General features: G+C 46.7%; 1 protein-coding gene across 1 annotated transcript; it reads right to left on the bottom strand.

The window, feature by feature from the left end:
- Positions 1-3014: 3014 nt before the first annotated feature.
- On the bottom strand, positions 3015-14596 carry SPP2 (secreted phosphoprotein 2; the record flags this gene model as incomplete). The annotated part of the gene is made up of 7 exons (XM_080933366.1): positions 3015-3100; positions 5525-5575; positions 7047-7101; positions 10062-10169; positions 11286-11405; positions 14308-14432; positions 14530-14596. 7 exons carry the CDS (start codon positions 14594-14596, stop codon positions 3015-3017), a joined length of 612 nt encoding a protein of 203 aa, XP_080789492.1.
- Positions 14597-15267: the final 671 nt, after the last annotated feature.

Raw genomic sequence — 15267 nt, 5'->3', positions numbered from 1 at the left:
AAAAAAAATAAGATGTCCCTTGCATCTTTCACCCACAGTGGATTTTTCTCTCCATTTTAGTAAAATGTCAGTTGACTTGTTTCAAATTAAGTTGTTAAAATTAAGTACGCCATGCTCAGCTGCCTTTCAGGAAAGTGTATCCCAGAAATCCAAAGTGAAAGATCCCAGCTCAAAAGAAATGCACTGAGCACAGATGTGCCCGGTGTCATGGGCTGAACACAGGGCCCTGGGATGAAGGTAGCAGGAAGCTCCCTGGATTCCACTCTCAACGAGCCTGTGAGTGTTTGATTGCATGTGCGCATGTGCACGTGTTTAGTGCCCTCAGAGACCAGAAGAGGGTACTCGATGCCCTGGAACTGAAGATGGCTGTGTGTTCTGAGGTTTGTTGACATTAGTGGATGAGGCCCTTTCCTTCTAGGTTCCAAACAAAAGGACGTGAGGTCACAGGAGTTAAAAGGACAGCCACAGAGGGAAACTGAGGATGGGTGAAAATTTTCAGTACTTAGTTGTGAGCTCCAGGATCTAGCCATGTCAGAAGAGAAAACCCTTGTCCTAAATGTTTTCAGTGTGTCTGGGAATATATTAATATACTTACCTTTTGCCAACTCAATTTGAGATTAGTTTGAGACAAATTTTTGTGTCCCTGTCGGGGGAGGGCATCCCAGAACTAATGAATCACTGATCTTTGGCCGGCTGTCTGCACTGAGCTCCCCTTAGCACGTCCCAGTTCTCAGACCTCAGAGTCCTCTCCAGCAAGGTGGGCAGGTGATCTGAGTGGACCCCGACAGAATTAACATCCATCACCAGTCTGGCCTGGAATGGCTTTTGGAGTTTTAAGGAATTCAGAGGCTGGGAGCTGAATTCATGGGTGGGTTTGGGAAGGACAAAGCTAGAGGTGTGCACAGAGTTGAAGCAGGAAGACTGCCGTGAGCTCTGCTGTGAACGTATCGGAAAGCACATAGTGCTGTTTACACTATAAAGCATACAAAGAGCTCCAGACATAACTCAGCAGTTGCTGCTCTTGCAGAAAACCAAGGTTCTGTTCCCAGCACAGGAAGGCCCCAGACATGCACAGGCCAACACTCATACACATAAAAGAAACAAATGCTTTCTTTAAATATGTAAAGTACATGAATGCTGAGGCTTCATTAGTAGTGTGTGTGTGTGTGTGTGTGTGTGTGTGTGTGTGTGTGCTGTAAACATCAATGCCCTGAATCCACACCTGTAATTGCATTGTAAATAAAATTGAAATTTTTTAAGATTTATTTACTCTATTGTGAATGTCTTCATGTGTGTATGTGTACCACATGTGTGCCTGGTGCTCACAGGGGTCAGAAGAGGGTGCTAGATCCCCCGGAACTGAAGTTACATTTGGTTGTGGACCACCATGTGGGTTCTGGGAGTCAAACCCAGGTCGTCTGCAAGAGCAGCAAGCCCTCTTAGCTGCTGAACTGCCACTCCAGCTCCTGTCACTGTATCTTACGTTTCCCCTGAGGTATCTCTTTCATGGAGTTCCTTTGGAGTTCTCAGAATACTGGAATGTGTGTAGTGCTGGGAGTCTGTAGTTGAAATTAAAAGAGGGCAGGCACAAACCCTCCACTGGATGAGAAGGAACGTTTTAGAAAGAGGAAGAAGAAAAGTGAGTGGGGGTGGGGAGATGAAGGAAGACGCAGATATTCTCTCTGAGCATCTCTGTATAGCTACAGGTTGTTATGCATATTTTAAAGGGATGGGTTTGCACAGGATTTTGTGCTGTCTACATGGGCAAATGATATCTTATCCATTGGATCAGAAGTATTGTGTGGCTGTGTTCTTTCCTATGGCGACTTAATTGAGTTCAAGAGAGGGTGTGGTGGCGGACGCACCAAGCCCGCCACAGAGTTGGGATGACTGGAACTGGCACAGGGACAACCCACCAAGGGAACTGTCCAGGGCTGGCAGCGGAGTGGTACGCACTGGGTCAGAGAGAACTAAAAAGCATGGAGCAGAACATGTGAGAACTAGGTGCCCCGCCTTTCTAATATTTACGGTAACAGGACTCCACCATGCTGAGTGAGCTCAGGGCTCAGTCTACCCTTCCCCCTCTTCTGGGGGAGAGGGTGCAATCCATTATTCTGCTTTGCTCTGTGTCTGGATTTTGCACAGCTCTGGTTTAGCCCACAAGTGAAGTCAGAGGTCACCAGTGAAGGATCAAGGTCTTCTCATCTTTCAAGAATAAACAAGGGCAGCAGACAAGACAGGCAGTGTGGGATGAGGGGCCCAGGCCAGAATGCATTCAGTTCATTAGTAGGGAGGGAAGGAAATGGCTGGCTGGTATTAGATAAATCCGAAAATACAACAAACAGTCCCACACCCCACAGATGCCAAGAGCCAAGGAAGGACTGAGAAGGTTCAGTGACGCTCCCCAGATCTATACGTTGAGAAAATTAGGTGGGTAGCAACGACATCAGCTAAGAAAGGAAGCTAGCCAAACTTACAGATCTCACATTCCAGCCATGGTCAATGCCCCTAGCAGGGTGTTGACATAAGGAACCAGATCTTGGGAGTGTGTGACCCATTTGAAGATAGGCCACGCATCAATGACAGTGATGGTCAGGGAAGAGGAAGAGATGGCAGAGTAATCGATGGAGGGGAGAAAGAGCTGGCTGGAGGAGTATAAGTGGCCACCAGTGTTGAAACGACAGAGAAAAGTCAAAGAGGACTCTATGAAAAATGTCTCGGAGCCTTCTGGGAGGGACGGCAGGAGTGCAGCATTTGGGGAGGAGGCTAAGGAAAACAGGGGTATTTATTCTCTTTGTGGCTTGGAAAGTAGAGAAACTTGATCATGTCAGCAACAGCAGAGGCTGCAGAGGAAAGATGGGGACCACGAGATGAACATACAGTGCCTGGAGGAGGCAGGAGGCAGTGGAAAGATGCAGTGGGCACTGAGGAGCCTGGGAAGGATGCCATGGCACTTTTCCTAAGTCCCTTCTGAATTTAAAAGTTGTTATGTGTTGTCCCTTACCTCCAGGATGTCACTCAAAGCCAGAATTTATTCTTGGTCTGCGATGGAGGTTCAGGAATCTACTGTGGGCAGGAGGATGTCCCCTTCTCATGATCTCTGAAGATGGAAGGGAGAAGCAGACTCTGTCAGGCACAAATTGATGAGACCAAGCCAAATACAACCTGAGTCCTTACCGCCCACAAAACACCCGAGGCACCGTCTCCTGTCTTCCTCAGCAAGCCTCCGGCCCTCTCACGTCACAGTGGTACCCAGAGCTGGCTTCTCACTCTGTAGCCCTTGTCATACTCTCAGCCTCAACTATAAGCCCTCAAGGACGGGAACTGTCACATTTCTCTTTCAGTCATCGGAGTAAACTGCCCCATGCTTGTCACACACATTTGTGGAATTAAATTAAATCATCATGTTTAGAGGCTTCTCAGAGATAGCTGTACATCTGCATTAATGATGCTCCAAGTCCCAATGTTATGAAGTGGTGGCTTAGAGATGCTTTCTGACATACACAAGAGGGCTAATCACATGAATTTACATCTAAACTGTATTCCCCCCCCCCTCTCTCCTCTTTTAACTATGTCTCTGTCTCTTTCAGTTTCTCTGTGTGTTTTCTTCTTGTCTGTCTCTTTCTGTCTCTCCATGTGCATATGTCTGTCTGTCTTTCTGTGTGTGCATGAGTGTCTTCTAACTATATCTCTATCTCTTTCTGTTTCTTGGTCTCTTTGTCTCTGTCTCTTTCTGTTGCTGAGTCGCTCTCTCTCTCTCTCTCTCTCTCTCGCTCTCGCTCTCTCTGTCTCTCTCTGTGTCTCTGTCTCTGTCTCTGTCTCTGTCTCTCTCTCTCTCTCTCTCTCTCTCTCTCTCTCTCTGTCTCTCTCTGCCATCCCTGGGGAAATCTGACATATTTTATGGACATTCACACATCCCTGTCAAGATACCCATGTAGTAAAAAAACTAATTTCAGCACAAAGCCCACGGGAACCTGAAACCTTCTAACAACCAAGTCAGGAACTTGAATGTCAATCCTCTGGCCCCAGTCAATATCAGCTAAAAGTTACAATCAACAGCCTTTCCACCCCTTCATACTGTGGTACAGAGACACCTAGCTCAGTTGATCCTGTGTTCTTAACCCCAGAAACTACAAGATAGTAACAGCTTGCTGTCAAAGATGCTGAATTCGGGAATGTGTTGGTATGTATCAATGGGGAGTAAAGCCTCCATGTAGGTTATCAATCTAAATTGTCAATTTAATTCCTGTGTTTGGCCATTTCCAGAACCAAAACCCAAGATATAGCAGTCACAGACATTCAAGGACTAGGCCGTGGATTCTGAAAACAGCTCTGAAAGAATTGTCCCAAAGAACATGTCAGCATCAGTGATGTCTATGCCATTCATGTGTTCTCCCAAAGAGTGTGTGTGTGTGTGTATGAGTGTGTGTGTGAGTGTGTGTGAGTGTGTGTGTGTATGAGTGTATGTGTGTGTGTGTGTGTGTGTGTGTATGTGTGTGTGTGTGCTGGGAGTGGAGTTTAAAAACTTAAGTTTCATGTTTAGTTCCTGACACACAGGACAACTGGAGCACGAAGTCGAGACCCAGAGCTCCCTAATGTGTGAGTATCAGTGTCATTATTGTGGCAGGGATTTGGACATGGTGGATGTCGAAATGCTAGAAAACAGTGTAGAGAATGCACAGGTGTGGAGGACAGACAGGTTCAAAGTCCTGATCTCTGTCCTAGTCACATGGCTGGGGTCAACAGGATTCACCCTGCCTACAGAGTTGTGACTGAGGCCTGACTGTCCCAAGTGCACATTGCCACACACGGGACCCTACAACTCAGACAATGATGGGGGAATCCAGGTGTACAAGTTTAGGGCCCTCTTAAGGGGAAAACTGACTTTGCCCTTGACAGCGGGCAGAGACGTTTGGACCATTGAATAGGAAAGGATAGAGATACCTTACAGAAGCCTGCAGGGAGTCAGGGAGAAGACAGTGCAGCCACAGCCTGACAGTGAGGGCCAAAGTAAGAAGCCTTGGTAGGCAGCGAATGTGGGTATGCACTCTGTATTTGCTAATTTAACCAAGTGTTTCCAATACTCAGCTCTTCTGGGGAAAAGTGGAGAAAACAGGGTGTGCAGAGCCACCCAGGAGACTGAATAAGGAAACTGACTATCCAGGCAAGGGACTAAAATCCCAGTCTCTTCCATTTAGTGAGAAGTCTGGACAAGTCTGGCAAAGGAGGGAGACAGTCAGAGGAAAGGCTGCCCAGAAAATGCCCTAGGTGGGACAAGAAGAAATGCCGAATGGTGGCTTCCTAGGCTGACTTCACATCTGATTTCCGGTAACTTCCGTGAGCAGGGGCCTCCGAGTTAACCTCTCCCTGACTTACAAAACAAGTATAAGCACCCGAATTCTTGTTTGTTGAAATGGTTTCCCAGTTCACCATCTGTCCCCTGTGCAATGACTTTGGTGTGGACCCTGCTGCTCAGCAAGGCTTCCAGTGAGTAGCATCTTACAGAAGAAAACAGACCACTCACCAACTGACCGGTCGTGGAACGGTTCAGTTTCGGATTCATCAGGAAGAAAACCTGTAACACATTAACAGTGGTCAGGCCAGGCCCCTCCTCCCACTTCAGAGAGCTCCTCAATGACAGAACCGAAGGCACAGGTCTCCTTAAACAGAGGAGCAGCGCAGGACAGCAGTGTTTTTCTGACATTAACACCAATATGAAAACTCACCAGAAACATTAAAAAATGACTTCTAAATGGTAGCACATAGATGGCGTGTACAGTTAAACATTGTACATGGGAGGGGAAATGAAGACCCTTTTATCATCCAACAGAGACACACCATGTATATGGGATGGTTTTGTGTCAACTTGACACAAGCTGGAGTTATCACAGAGAAGGAGCCTCAGTTGAGGAAATGCCTCCATGAGATCCAGCTGTAAGGCGTTTTCTTAACCAGAGATCAAGGGGGGAGGGCCCAGCCCATTGTGGGTGGTGCCATCCCTGGGCTGGTAGACCTGGGTTCTATAAAAAAGCAGGCTGAGCAAGCCAGGGGAAGCAAGTCAGTAAGTAACATCCCTCCATGGCCTCTGCATCAGCTCCTGCTTCCTTGAGTTCTAGTCCTGACTTCCTCTGGTGATGAACAGCAATGTGGAAAGTGTAAGCTGAATAAACCCTTTCCTCCTCAACATGCTTCTTGGTCATGAAGTTGTGTGCAGGAATAGAAACTCCGACTAAGACACCATGAGAGGCAGTGCTGTGAGTGCCAATCACATGAGACCACTGAGTCCACTCTGACTAGGGGCACAACCACACACTGAAGCCTACAACTTGGATGGTGCATGAAAGGGAGAACAAGTATGTTTAAGTTGGGTGGGGGTTGTTCATTTGTTTTGTTTTGTTGCCAACTTCCCATAAGTTATGTCATCTGAGAAGAAAGAACCTTTGCTAACTGCCCCTAAACAAGTCTGTGGGACATTTCCTCAACTGAGGATTGAAGTGGGAGGGCTCAGACCACTGTGGGTGCTGCTATACCTGGGCAAGTGGTCCTGGGTGGCCTTAGAAACCAGGCTAAGCAAGCTCTAGAGAGCAAGCCAGTAAGCAGCACTCATCCATAGCCTCGACTTCAGTTCCTGCCTCCAGGTTCCTACCTGGGGTTCCCATCAGGATGGATGGAAGATGAGATATGAAAGCCAAATAAGTCCTTTCCTCCCAAGCTGCTTTTGGTTGTGGTGTTTTATCCCAGCGATAGAAACAGAGTAGGCTGGAGAAACTGACGTGACCCTCCCTCCTGACCTGCAGACATGTCTGACCACTGAATGTGACCCTATATGTAGAAATACATCAGTGAATGGTTGCATCACTACCCAACGAGATAAGAGAAGGACAAAATGAAGCCAGGTATTTGCTTTTCTGGAATGACTGTAATTGTTCAAAGGTTATCTGTAGAAAAACTAGACTTATCTAGCTTTAAGTGAGTCCCAGAGGACTGTGTTAGGAAGTTGTATGAAGGAAAATTAAATAATATTAAGGTAACAGAGATCAACTTACCAAGTAGGTAATCATTTCTTCGTCTGTGGGATCTTGCCATGTCCCCAAAAATCATCTAAAGAAATTTAAGCATCAGGGTGAAAAAGAAAGCTGGAAATGCTACATGGAAGGTCATGTATACTTCATTCAGAGAAACGAGGATAACTCAATGGTATCTAATATGAATATTCAAGAAAGCAGATAGACATAAAGAGGCTGGAGAAATGGCCAGTGTTAAGAGTTCTGTGCTCCTCCAGAGAACCCAAGTTCACTTCCCAGCATCCACATGGCTGCTTAAAACCATCTGGAGCTACAATCTGGCTTCCTGAGGCTCCAGGCATACATGTTGTAAACAGATATGCACGCAGACAAAATACCAATTCACATAAAATAAACAAACAAATTAACTAATTAAAATATTCTACAAGGATGATACCACACAGAAAACAGGTGCAATGGTGTAGACCTGAATCCAAGCAGTCTAGTGGTAGAGATGGGGTGGCCGTGAGTTCAAGAAAAGCCTGGGATGTAAGATGAGACCTTGCCCTCCCTACAAGGAAAAGAATGAACAGAAACAAGCAAGCAAGAAAAGAAAGAAGGAAAGAGAGAGAGAAAGGAAGGGCAGAAAACCACATGGTTAAAGGCCAACTTGGGCTACATACTAAAGTCATCCTGGATTATATTAGCAAAATCCTGCCTGAAGAAAAAGGGGAGAAAAGAGAAGGAAAGAAAGAAGGAGAGAAAGGAGGGAATGAATGGATGAAGAAAGAAAGAAAGAAAGAAAGAAAGAAAGAAAGAAGAGAGAACAAGAGAAAGAGAAAAGGAAGGAGGGCAGGCAGACATTGCAGGCAGGCAGCAAGTAGGCAGGTAGTTTCACACTTGCTGCCAAGAATGTAAAATAGAGCAGCTGATATGGGACCTAGATTGGGAGTGCTGCAAAATCCTGAGTTAAGAGTTACTGTACACTTAGCAACTCCATTCCCAACAGGATTAAAACTATGTGTCCCCAGAAACTTGTAGCATGAATGCTCCCAACACCATTGTTGATAATAACCAAGGTGTATAAGCATCTCCCATGTTGGCTAGCTAGTGCACAGATAAATCATATATAGCATATGCACACAATGAGAAACTATTTCCCAATAAAAAGGAATGAGGAACCTCTGTACCCTTTCCCATATTACACCCAAACTTGTTTATCATTCTACAGCATGCACAAGACTTCAAAATATCCAGCAAAGTGACTTAAGCTAGTCACAAATGGGCACATGTCATATGGGGTTATTTATGTGAAGTGATCTGGGTGGAAGACACTGAGAATGCAGAGAACAGATCTGTATTCGCTAGGGATGAGAGAATGTAGTCTAAAGAAGGGTTCATCTCAGGAGCCTCCTCGTGGTAACAACTTGACCACCACCAAGCAAACATACCCCAACCCTAGGAACTGTACATGTGTACAAGGGAGATTGTATGGCATGGGAATTGTAGCTTTAGCGGCATTGCTTAAAAAAGAAAGAAAGCAAACATTATGTTAGGGGCTAAGGAGGCAGCTCAGTGGCAGAGCACATAGTTTGATTAGGAATGAAATAATGATGGGAACTCAAGGATAAGAATTGTTTACTAGCACATACCTCAAACCTCCTCACCCATTTTTTTTCTCTAAATCTAAGACTCAGGTCTAGACTCAAAAGATGGACTTGGGGGGAATGTGGGCACTGGACCCTTTTGTCTGTTGCTCTTCCCAGTGTGGCTCCATCAAATCAATCTCTGTTTTTCACTATTTTAGCTAGCTTATTGGAATGGGTTGCTCACCTAGCCATTGGGACTAGAGCCCAGGCCTTTGCCCTAAAACTTCTGTTAATAGTGAGTGTCTTCAGGATTCGGCATCTAACAGGTGAAGAAGTTGCAGATCAGGGGGGTTCAATGAAGGTCAAGTATCCCGACCTAGAGTGCGTATCTAATAAAGAGTTTTAAACAGAGACAGAGAGATGGGGGCCAGGGATGGGGGGGATGAGATGGTTAAAGGGAGGAAGGGAGAGAAAGAGAGAAGGGAGGACAGACAGAGAGACAGACAGACAGACAGACAGACAGAGATTAATTCTATCAGTCCTGTTCCCCAAGAGCAGTGGTTCTCAACCTTCCTACTGCTGCAACTCTTTAACACAGTTCTTCATGCTGTGGTGACCCCTGACCATAAAATTATTTCTGTTGCTACCTCATAACTGTAATTTTTGTTACTGCTGTGGATCATAAACGTAAATACTTATGTTTTCTAGTGGTCTTAGGTGATCCCTGTGAAAGAGGTCGTGACCCACAGGTTGAGAACCGCAGCGCTAGTTAGCCCTCACCAGTACACTGACAGACTGTTTAAAGTATGGTGATTGTAGAGAACTAGAAAGTCTCAGCCTTGAATCAAATTTCCTGGGGTCTCTTAGCCCCTGACAGTCCTTTACCACCCACCTCTATGTATAACTGAACGTCATAATCATCAAGTCAAGTACATTTGGGAATGTACAGATCCCTAGCTCCCAACATCCCCAAAGCTAAAAGTAACCTCAGATACCTCTATGGCAGGCAGCTGTTTCTCACTTTGCTGTTTCCTGCTTACACGCGATTTCTACAAATGTATTTGAAAATGCCTTGATTTCGCACTCTAATTGTTTTGTTCCTATGAAAACATGAAATTAACGGCAAGCTATCACTCAGGGACATAGCATGTGGGGTCATCGGAATCTATGTTCTCCGGCCACGGTCACTCAGAATTAGCTCCAAAATGAACTATTTCTTATTCCCATCGACGTGAGAGCTCTGTTGCTGTGTTTTGGATTTGCAGGGGTTCGGGTGGGAGGAGGCAGTGGGAAGAAGTAAAAATTATGGGAAATGAGCCTGTAGCTGTTCAAGGGGGAATCCAGCTGTGTGAGCAGAATTCTGTCTGCTGACCGGCGTCTGAATGGTATTCCAGTTGTCTTATCAAATAGCTCAGCTCACACAGACCACCCCCAGACACAGCTAGAAGGAGACAGGGCCCCATCGTACCTCCTCACTGCTGTTGGACTCAGATGTGGACGCCCAGCGGCAATGAGCCCACACGTCTTTCACCTGTCCCTTGGACATCTGCACAGTGCTCCTGCAAGCAGCGGTTGGCTAGAAAAGACAGAGTTATGAGTTGCTTCTTCAGCACCCTGTGGGAGAGGTTAACCTCTGGACAATAAACCGCAGGGCTTGCAAAACAAGGCAGAAGGGAGGGATTCACAGAGGTGGTTCAGTTTTCCAAAGTGACCACTCTGCAGAACTAAACAACAACAAGAAAGGTTTTTTTTCCTCCGAGAAAAGCCTGCCTTTCCTTGTAAGTACAAAGGGTTGTTTGGAATTCATTCTTGCTTTAACAAAGACAAGTAGTAAAGATGCCATATATTTGACTATATGGTACATAAATGCACATACCTATATATACAGATAGAGCGTGTGTGTGTGTGTGTGTGTGTGTGTGTGTGTGTGTACACACAGATAAATCATTTGACCCTAAGATTTGGTTAGAAGTATGTGCATGTGACATCCTCTGCAAAACAGAATCAGGTTGAAATTTCATGAGAGAAATAACACAATCATTCCCTCTGTAATGGGACCTCAGAAAGCCATTCATTTGACTGAAAACATTTGGGGTCTGGACTGATGGCTTCGTTCTGATCAAAGAGGGTCCTGTCACCACAACACCCTACTAGTCTGGTCATGGGGAATGCATTATGTGACATATCATGTGACCCAAATGGAGAAGGGGAAACAGACACACTGTGGGCATACTCAATCCTGGACAGTGTACCAACGCTAGGCTCACACTTTGCATTCATTTCCAACAGTGTCTCATATGTGTTGGGGTTTTTCTTCGCTCTCGGCCTCATTGCACTCACCATGCCTGATGCAAACCATTCATCCTCATGAGAATAATATGCTATTTAGTGGAGATTTTGTCTGTGCTTAGAATAGGACACTGGTGCAGTAAGGGTTAAAGAGCTGACCAGTATCTCCAAAGACTGCAGATCCCACAGAGCAAGATCTTACTCCCTATGTTCCAGAGCACACAGCCCAGGCCAGAAAATGCCCTGGTAAGCCAGTGTGTGCCTCAATGGCAGACAGGCAATGGCCCCTTTGGTGACACTTGGTCTGCTCATGGTCATGGAAGTACTGGGGTTCTCCCTTGCATTTCTTTCTGGTCATGGAAGTAGTGAGGTTCTCCTTTGCATTTTTTTCTGGGTCACATACCACAGAGTAGCCCCTTTGGAAAGCACAGGTGGAGGAATCACTGGTATCTCTCAGGCACGTAGTTTCCTGAACATGGAACTCTAAGATCATGACCAATGTGTCTTCATCCAGGACGCTGACCTTCACAAAAGCAAAGCAGGGATTCTCATTAGACCCATGTCTGAGTTTCATGGTAGTAGATACGACTTTTTTTCCTGCCCAATAAGAAACCATAGACAGGATCACCTACTCACTGGAAAGGCTGTATGCTGTCTTGTCACCTGTGCAGTGGTGTGCGCTCACTGAAAAAAGACATGCAACCCTGAAAACCTGGAACCACCAAAGAAGCAGAGTGTGGCAGGCACACCTCCAATCCCAGCACTCAGAAGGATAAGCCAGGAGGTTCCTAGCTTGAGGCCAACCTAAGAGAGAGAGAGAGAGAGAGAGAGAGAGAGAGAGAGAGAGAGAGAGAGAGAGAGAGAGGTGGGGGGAGATCTGGGAGGAAGGAAGCAGGAAGGAAGGAAGAGGGGGAGGAAGAAAGCAGGAAGGAAAGAAACAGGAAGGAAGGAAGAGAGGGAGGAAGAAAGCAGGAAGGAAGGAAGAGAGGGAGGAAGAAAGCAGGAAGGAAGGAAGAGAGGGAGGAAGGAAGCAGGAAGGAGGGCAGACTGTATGACTTCACACCAATGCCAATATTGCTTTTAAAGATTTACAGCAACAATTCCTTCTGGACACTCAGCACCCATACTTGTGAGCTCACCTAGTCACCAAGTATTATTTGTACCTTCTAAACTAGTAATGGCATTTCCTAAGAGAAGGCACCATACATGTCTACCAAATCCTAAAATAAGTAAACAAGAAACAGGCCATCTCCTGGTTGAGCATGTTGACCTATGACTGAATTCTACATCAACTTTTAATTCTTTCCACCAACAGTAGCATCCTGGGAAACCTTTCAAACTTCCTGAAAAACCTGGGTGGTCTGAGGACTTGGGATGTTGTGATATACCAAGCCTTTCCCTGTGCACTGGGCACCTGAGACAGAGCTAAAAAGACACAAGGCATCTGTGATTCCAGAGTGGGTACTTCCCTATAGATGCTTGCAAGAAAGTTAAAGGAGACCATTTGGGTAGTTCGTGCTGAAGAAGAACAGCAAGCAAGAGGTAATGGGAGAGAAGGGAGGAAGTAGCTAAGTTATAAAAGACTCAGTGGAACCTTCCAGAAGAGGAAACATGTAAACAGAGACTCAGGTTGAAGGCTTATTGTCTGAGGAAAAGCAGAGCCCAGTGTCCCCGTGGCTGGTATTGCCAGAGAAGTGTGAGGAGGGAGAGCCCATTGCCTGGAATCTTGGAGAGATGGGGCACGTCAGACAAATGTCTTGTCAGTCCTGGAAGTCATTACAGCGTGACTCCTCGCCAACCCAGGCTTCTTTCCACCCACAGCAATTTCTGTTTCCCACTGTCATTGACCAGACCCTTAGCGTTCTCTCTCGAACTCATGTAATTCTTCCCACGATCAGGCTGGATGGAGGGCCAGAGTCCCAGAACCTTACATCCTGCCTCTCTTCAAATTACAAATGCTGTCTTTCTGTCAATCGTCTCTCCTCCCACTGGACCACAAGCGGCCAAAAGACGCCCTCCACACATTCCTGCCTCGCTGTTCCATTCGGTCGGATACCGTGTCCCAGGTTACTTCTCTCTGGATCTGTCCTTGTGCTCCTACTTAATGAACGGTTTTGCTCTGTAGTGAGCAATAGCTAAGTTGCAAATGAATTTAAACTGTTGACCTGCGAGTTTGGCAAGAAGCTGTGGGTTCTCCAACATTCTAAGAAGAGTGCATTCGGTGCCAACGGAATGTGGCCTGGGGTGCTAACACAAGCAGGGTGGGAGGAAGAGGCAGCTTCATTCTGATGCAGCTTGCTTCCAGAAGTGGCTTGGCCTTTGGCTAGCAGCTGCCTACGCCTGCCTCCAAGTGCCTCTCCACTAGAGTGTGTAGCGTGAAACTTGACAGTCGGTACTGGGTGGGACCCGGCAGCTCACAGCCCACACCTTCACAACCAGCTTCCAGCTAGAAAACCCAGCTAGAAAAGGCATCTGAAGCAATGAAATTGCTTTGCATTTGGAAAAAGAAAACTTGAAACCAGTGTCTGAAAAGGGGGATCAAAGGGACATGTTCTACCTGCAGGCAAGCAGGGAAAGTGAAGTGCCCGTGCTATTGAGTAGCAGAGGAGCAGCTGAGTGTGAGAGGAGCAGCTGAGTGTGAGAGGAGCAGCTGAGTGTGAGAGGAGAAGCTGAGTGTGAGAGGTGGTGGCCTAGAATAGGGTGGAGAAGGGAGCACCCAGTAGGGGTGGCCATGTGGCCCCTGTGTGGAGGTAGTGGCTGCTGGCTACCTGACCCCATGGCTCCACTCTTCTCCCCATGAGCTTGTCTGTCCTATTTCTTTCTCAGTTCTGTCCCTGCCTTCCTCTGAGCCCTGTTAAGCCAATAAGAAGACAGTGAAACTCCCCAGGGAGCAGGAAGGAGAAAGGCTTCTCTATGATCCTGCTGCATTTCCCCCTCAGGTTTTCAAACCCAAGATCACGTCACTTTCCCGAGTTCTCTCGGTGATCTGGAAATAGCACCATCAGTCCATGAAAGCGGATGGGTTTCTTTGGCTCAGAAGCCAGTGAAACACTGAGAGCTCATTGCTGAGTAGGAAGAGAGGCTCTTTCTTACTAGGCAGCACCTCCCAATCAAACAGCATCACCAGGACCTCTGGGATCTTCACCCCAAACCAGAACACACACACAGAGAAGCCAAGGTCAGAATGAAAACACAGAGGGAAAAATCAGATGTTCCAAGAAGCTTTGAGAGCCTTGGGACAAAAAAAAAAAAAAAAAAAAAAAAGTAATTAAATTTTTTCTCAGTCCAAAAGGCAGCATGGAAGAGAACAGGTTGTGATCTTTGTAAACAGAAAAATAAAAATAACCTACTCAACCAATAAATGAAGGCAAGACAGGGGTGGTTAAAAAAAAAAAAGGCTTGGGAAGGTATCTCCATTTACTTACCCTCTTCAAGGAGCTCCGGGTCGCCCGAAACAGGTAAGGACTCAGGGATTGCCCGTTCACCTTTGCTACGGAGGCGCTGAGAGCTTCCTGTAGAGAGGATGGGTTGTAGTCGTACACCGGGAAACCTGGACAGCACATAGGCCACAGTGAGAGGAGGAGAGGCACCGAGAGGGCTCTGATCACCTAGAGCAGGTGCCCAGCACCACCGCATGTGTCCCTTACCTGAGGCACACCAGCATTGCATGCCCAGCACCAACATGACCAGCGTCTTCAGCATTGCCTGCTCCATCCCGAGGACCTTAACCCAGAACCAGGGAGATGGCCTTACTACAGGCTTCTGGATGGCAGCTCTTTCCGAGGGTGGCTGTCTTATCCTTGTCACCTGTGACCTAGCTGCCCTGGCTGGCTGGAGCAATCTGGGACCTCGGTAGAGATGATTGATTCTGGTGTCAATATTTACTGCTGACTTTTCCTGTGGAAAAATTTCAGGCTGAGGCCACTTTTGAAGTTTGGACCTCTCGAGGGACTTTAGCCCATAGCAGGAGACATTCAGAGACGCTTGGGTCTCCCTGGTGTGGTGTTTATCTTCTCCCTTTGCATTCCGTCCTTTGGGGGAGGGTACATAATTTCGGACTCAACAAGATGGTGACTTGAAAGTGGTTATGCATCTATTCCTGAGCCAGGTCCTCAAAACCCTGCACCCTCCGTGTCTCAACGCCAGCGCTCTCCCTTCCAAGAGACGGCACACTCGCAGAGGGGTTTTGCCTGCCTGCTTAGCTTTGCCTGCCACCTCCCGTATACCACAGAGGCCATGCTTCAGAAACCACAATGGCCGTATCTGATACGGAGTGCAATGAAGTGTGTGTTGAATGATTGAGAGTATGAGCGCGCCAGGTCTCACTCAGCTGTATTTTGGGTCTTTCACTGGAAGCTGGTGCAAACTTCTGGTGTCTAACAAGT

This window comes from Micromys minutus (genome assembly GCF_963924665.1).
Source record: "Micromys minutus genome assembly, chromosome: 19".
NCBI classification, from domain to species: Eukaryota; Metazoa; Chordata; class Mammalia; order Rodentia; family Muridae; genus Micromys; species Micromys minutus.
The sequence above is the reverse complement of the archived record's forward strand: the minus strand, read 5'-3'. Positions and strand labels throughout refer to the sequence as shown.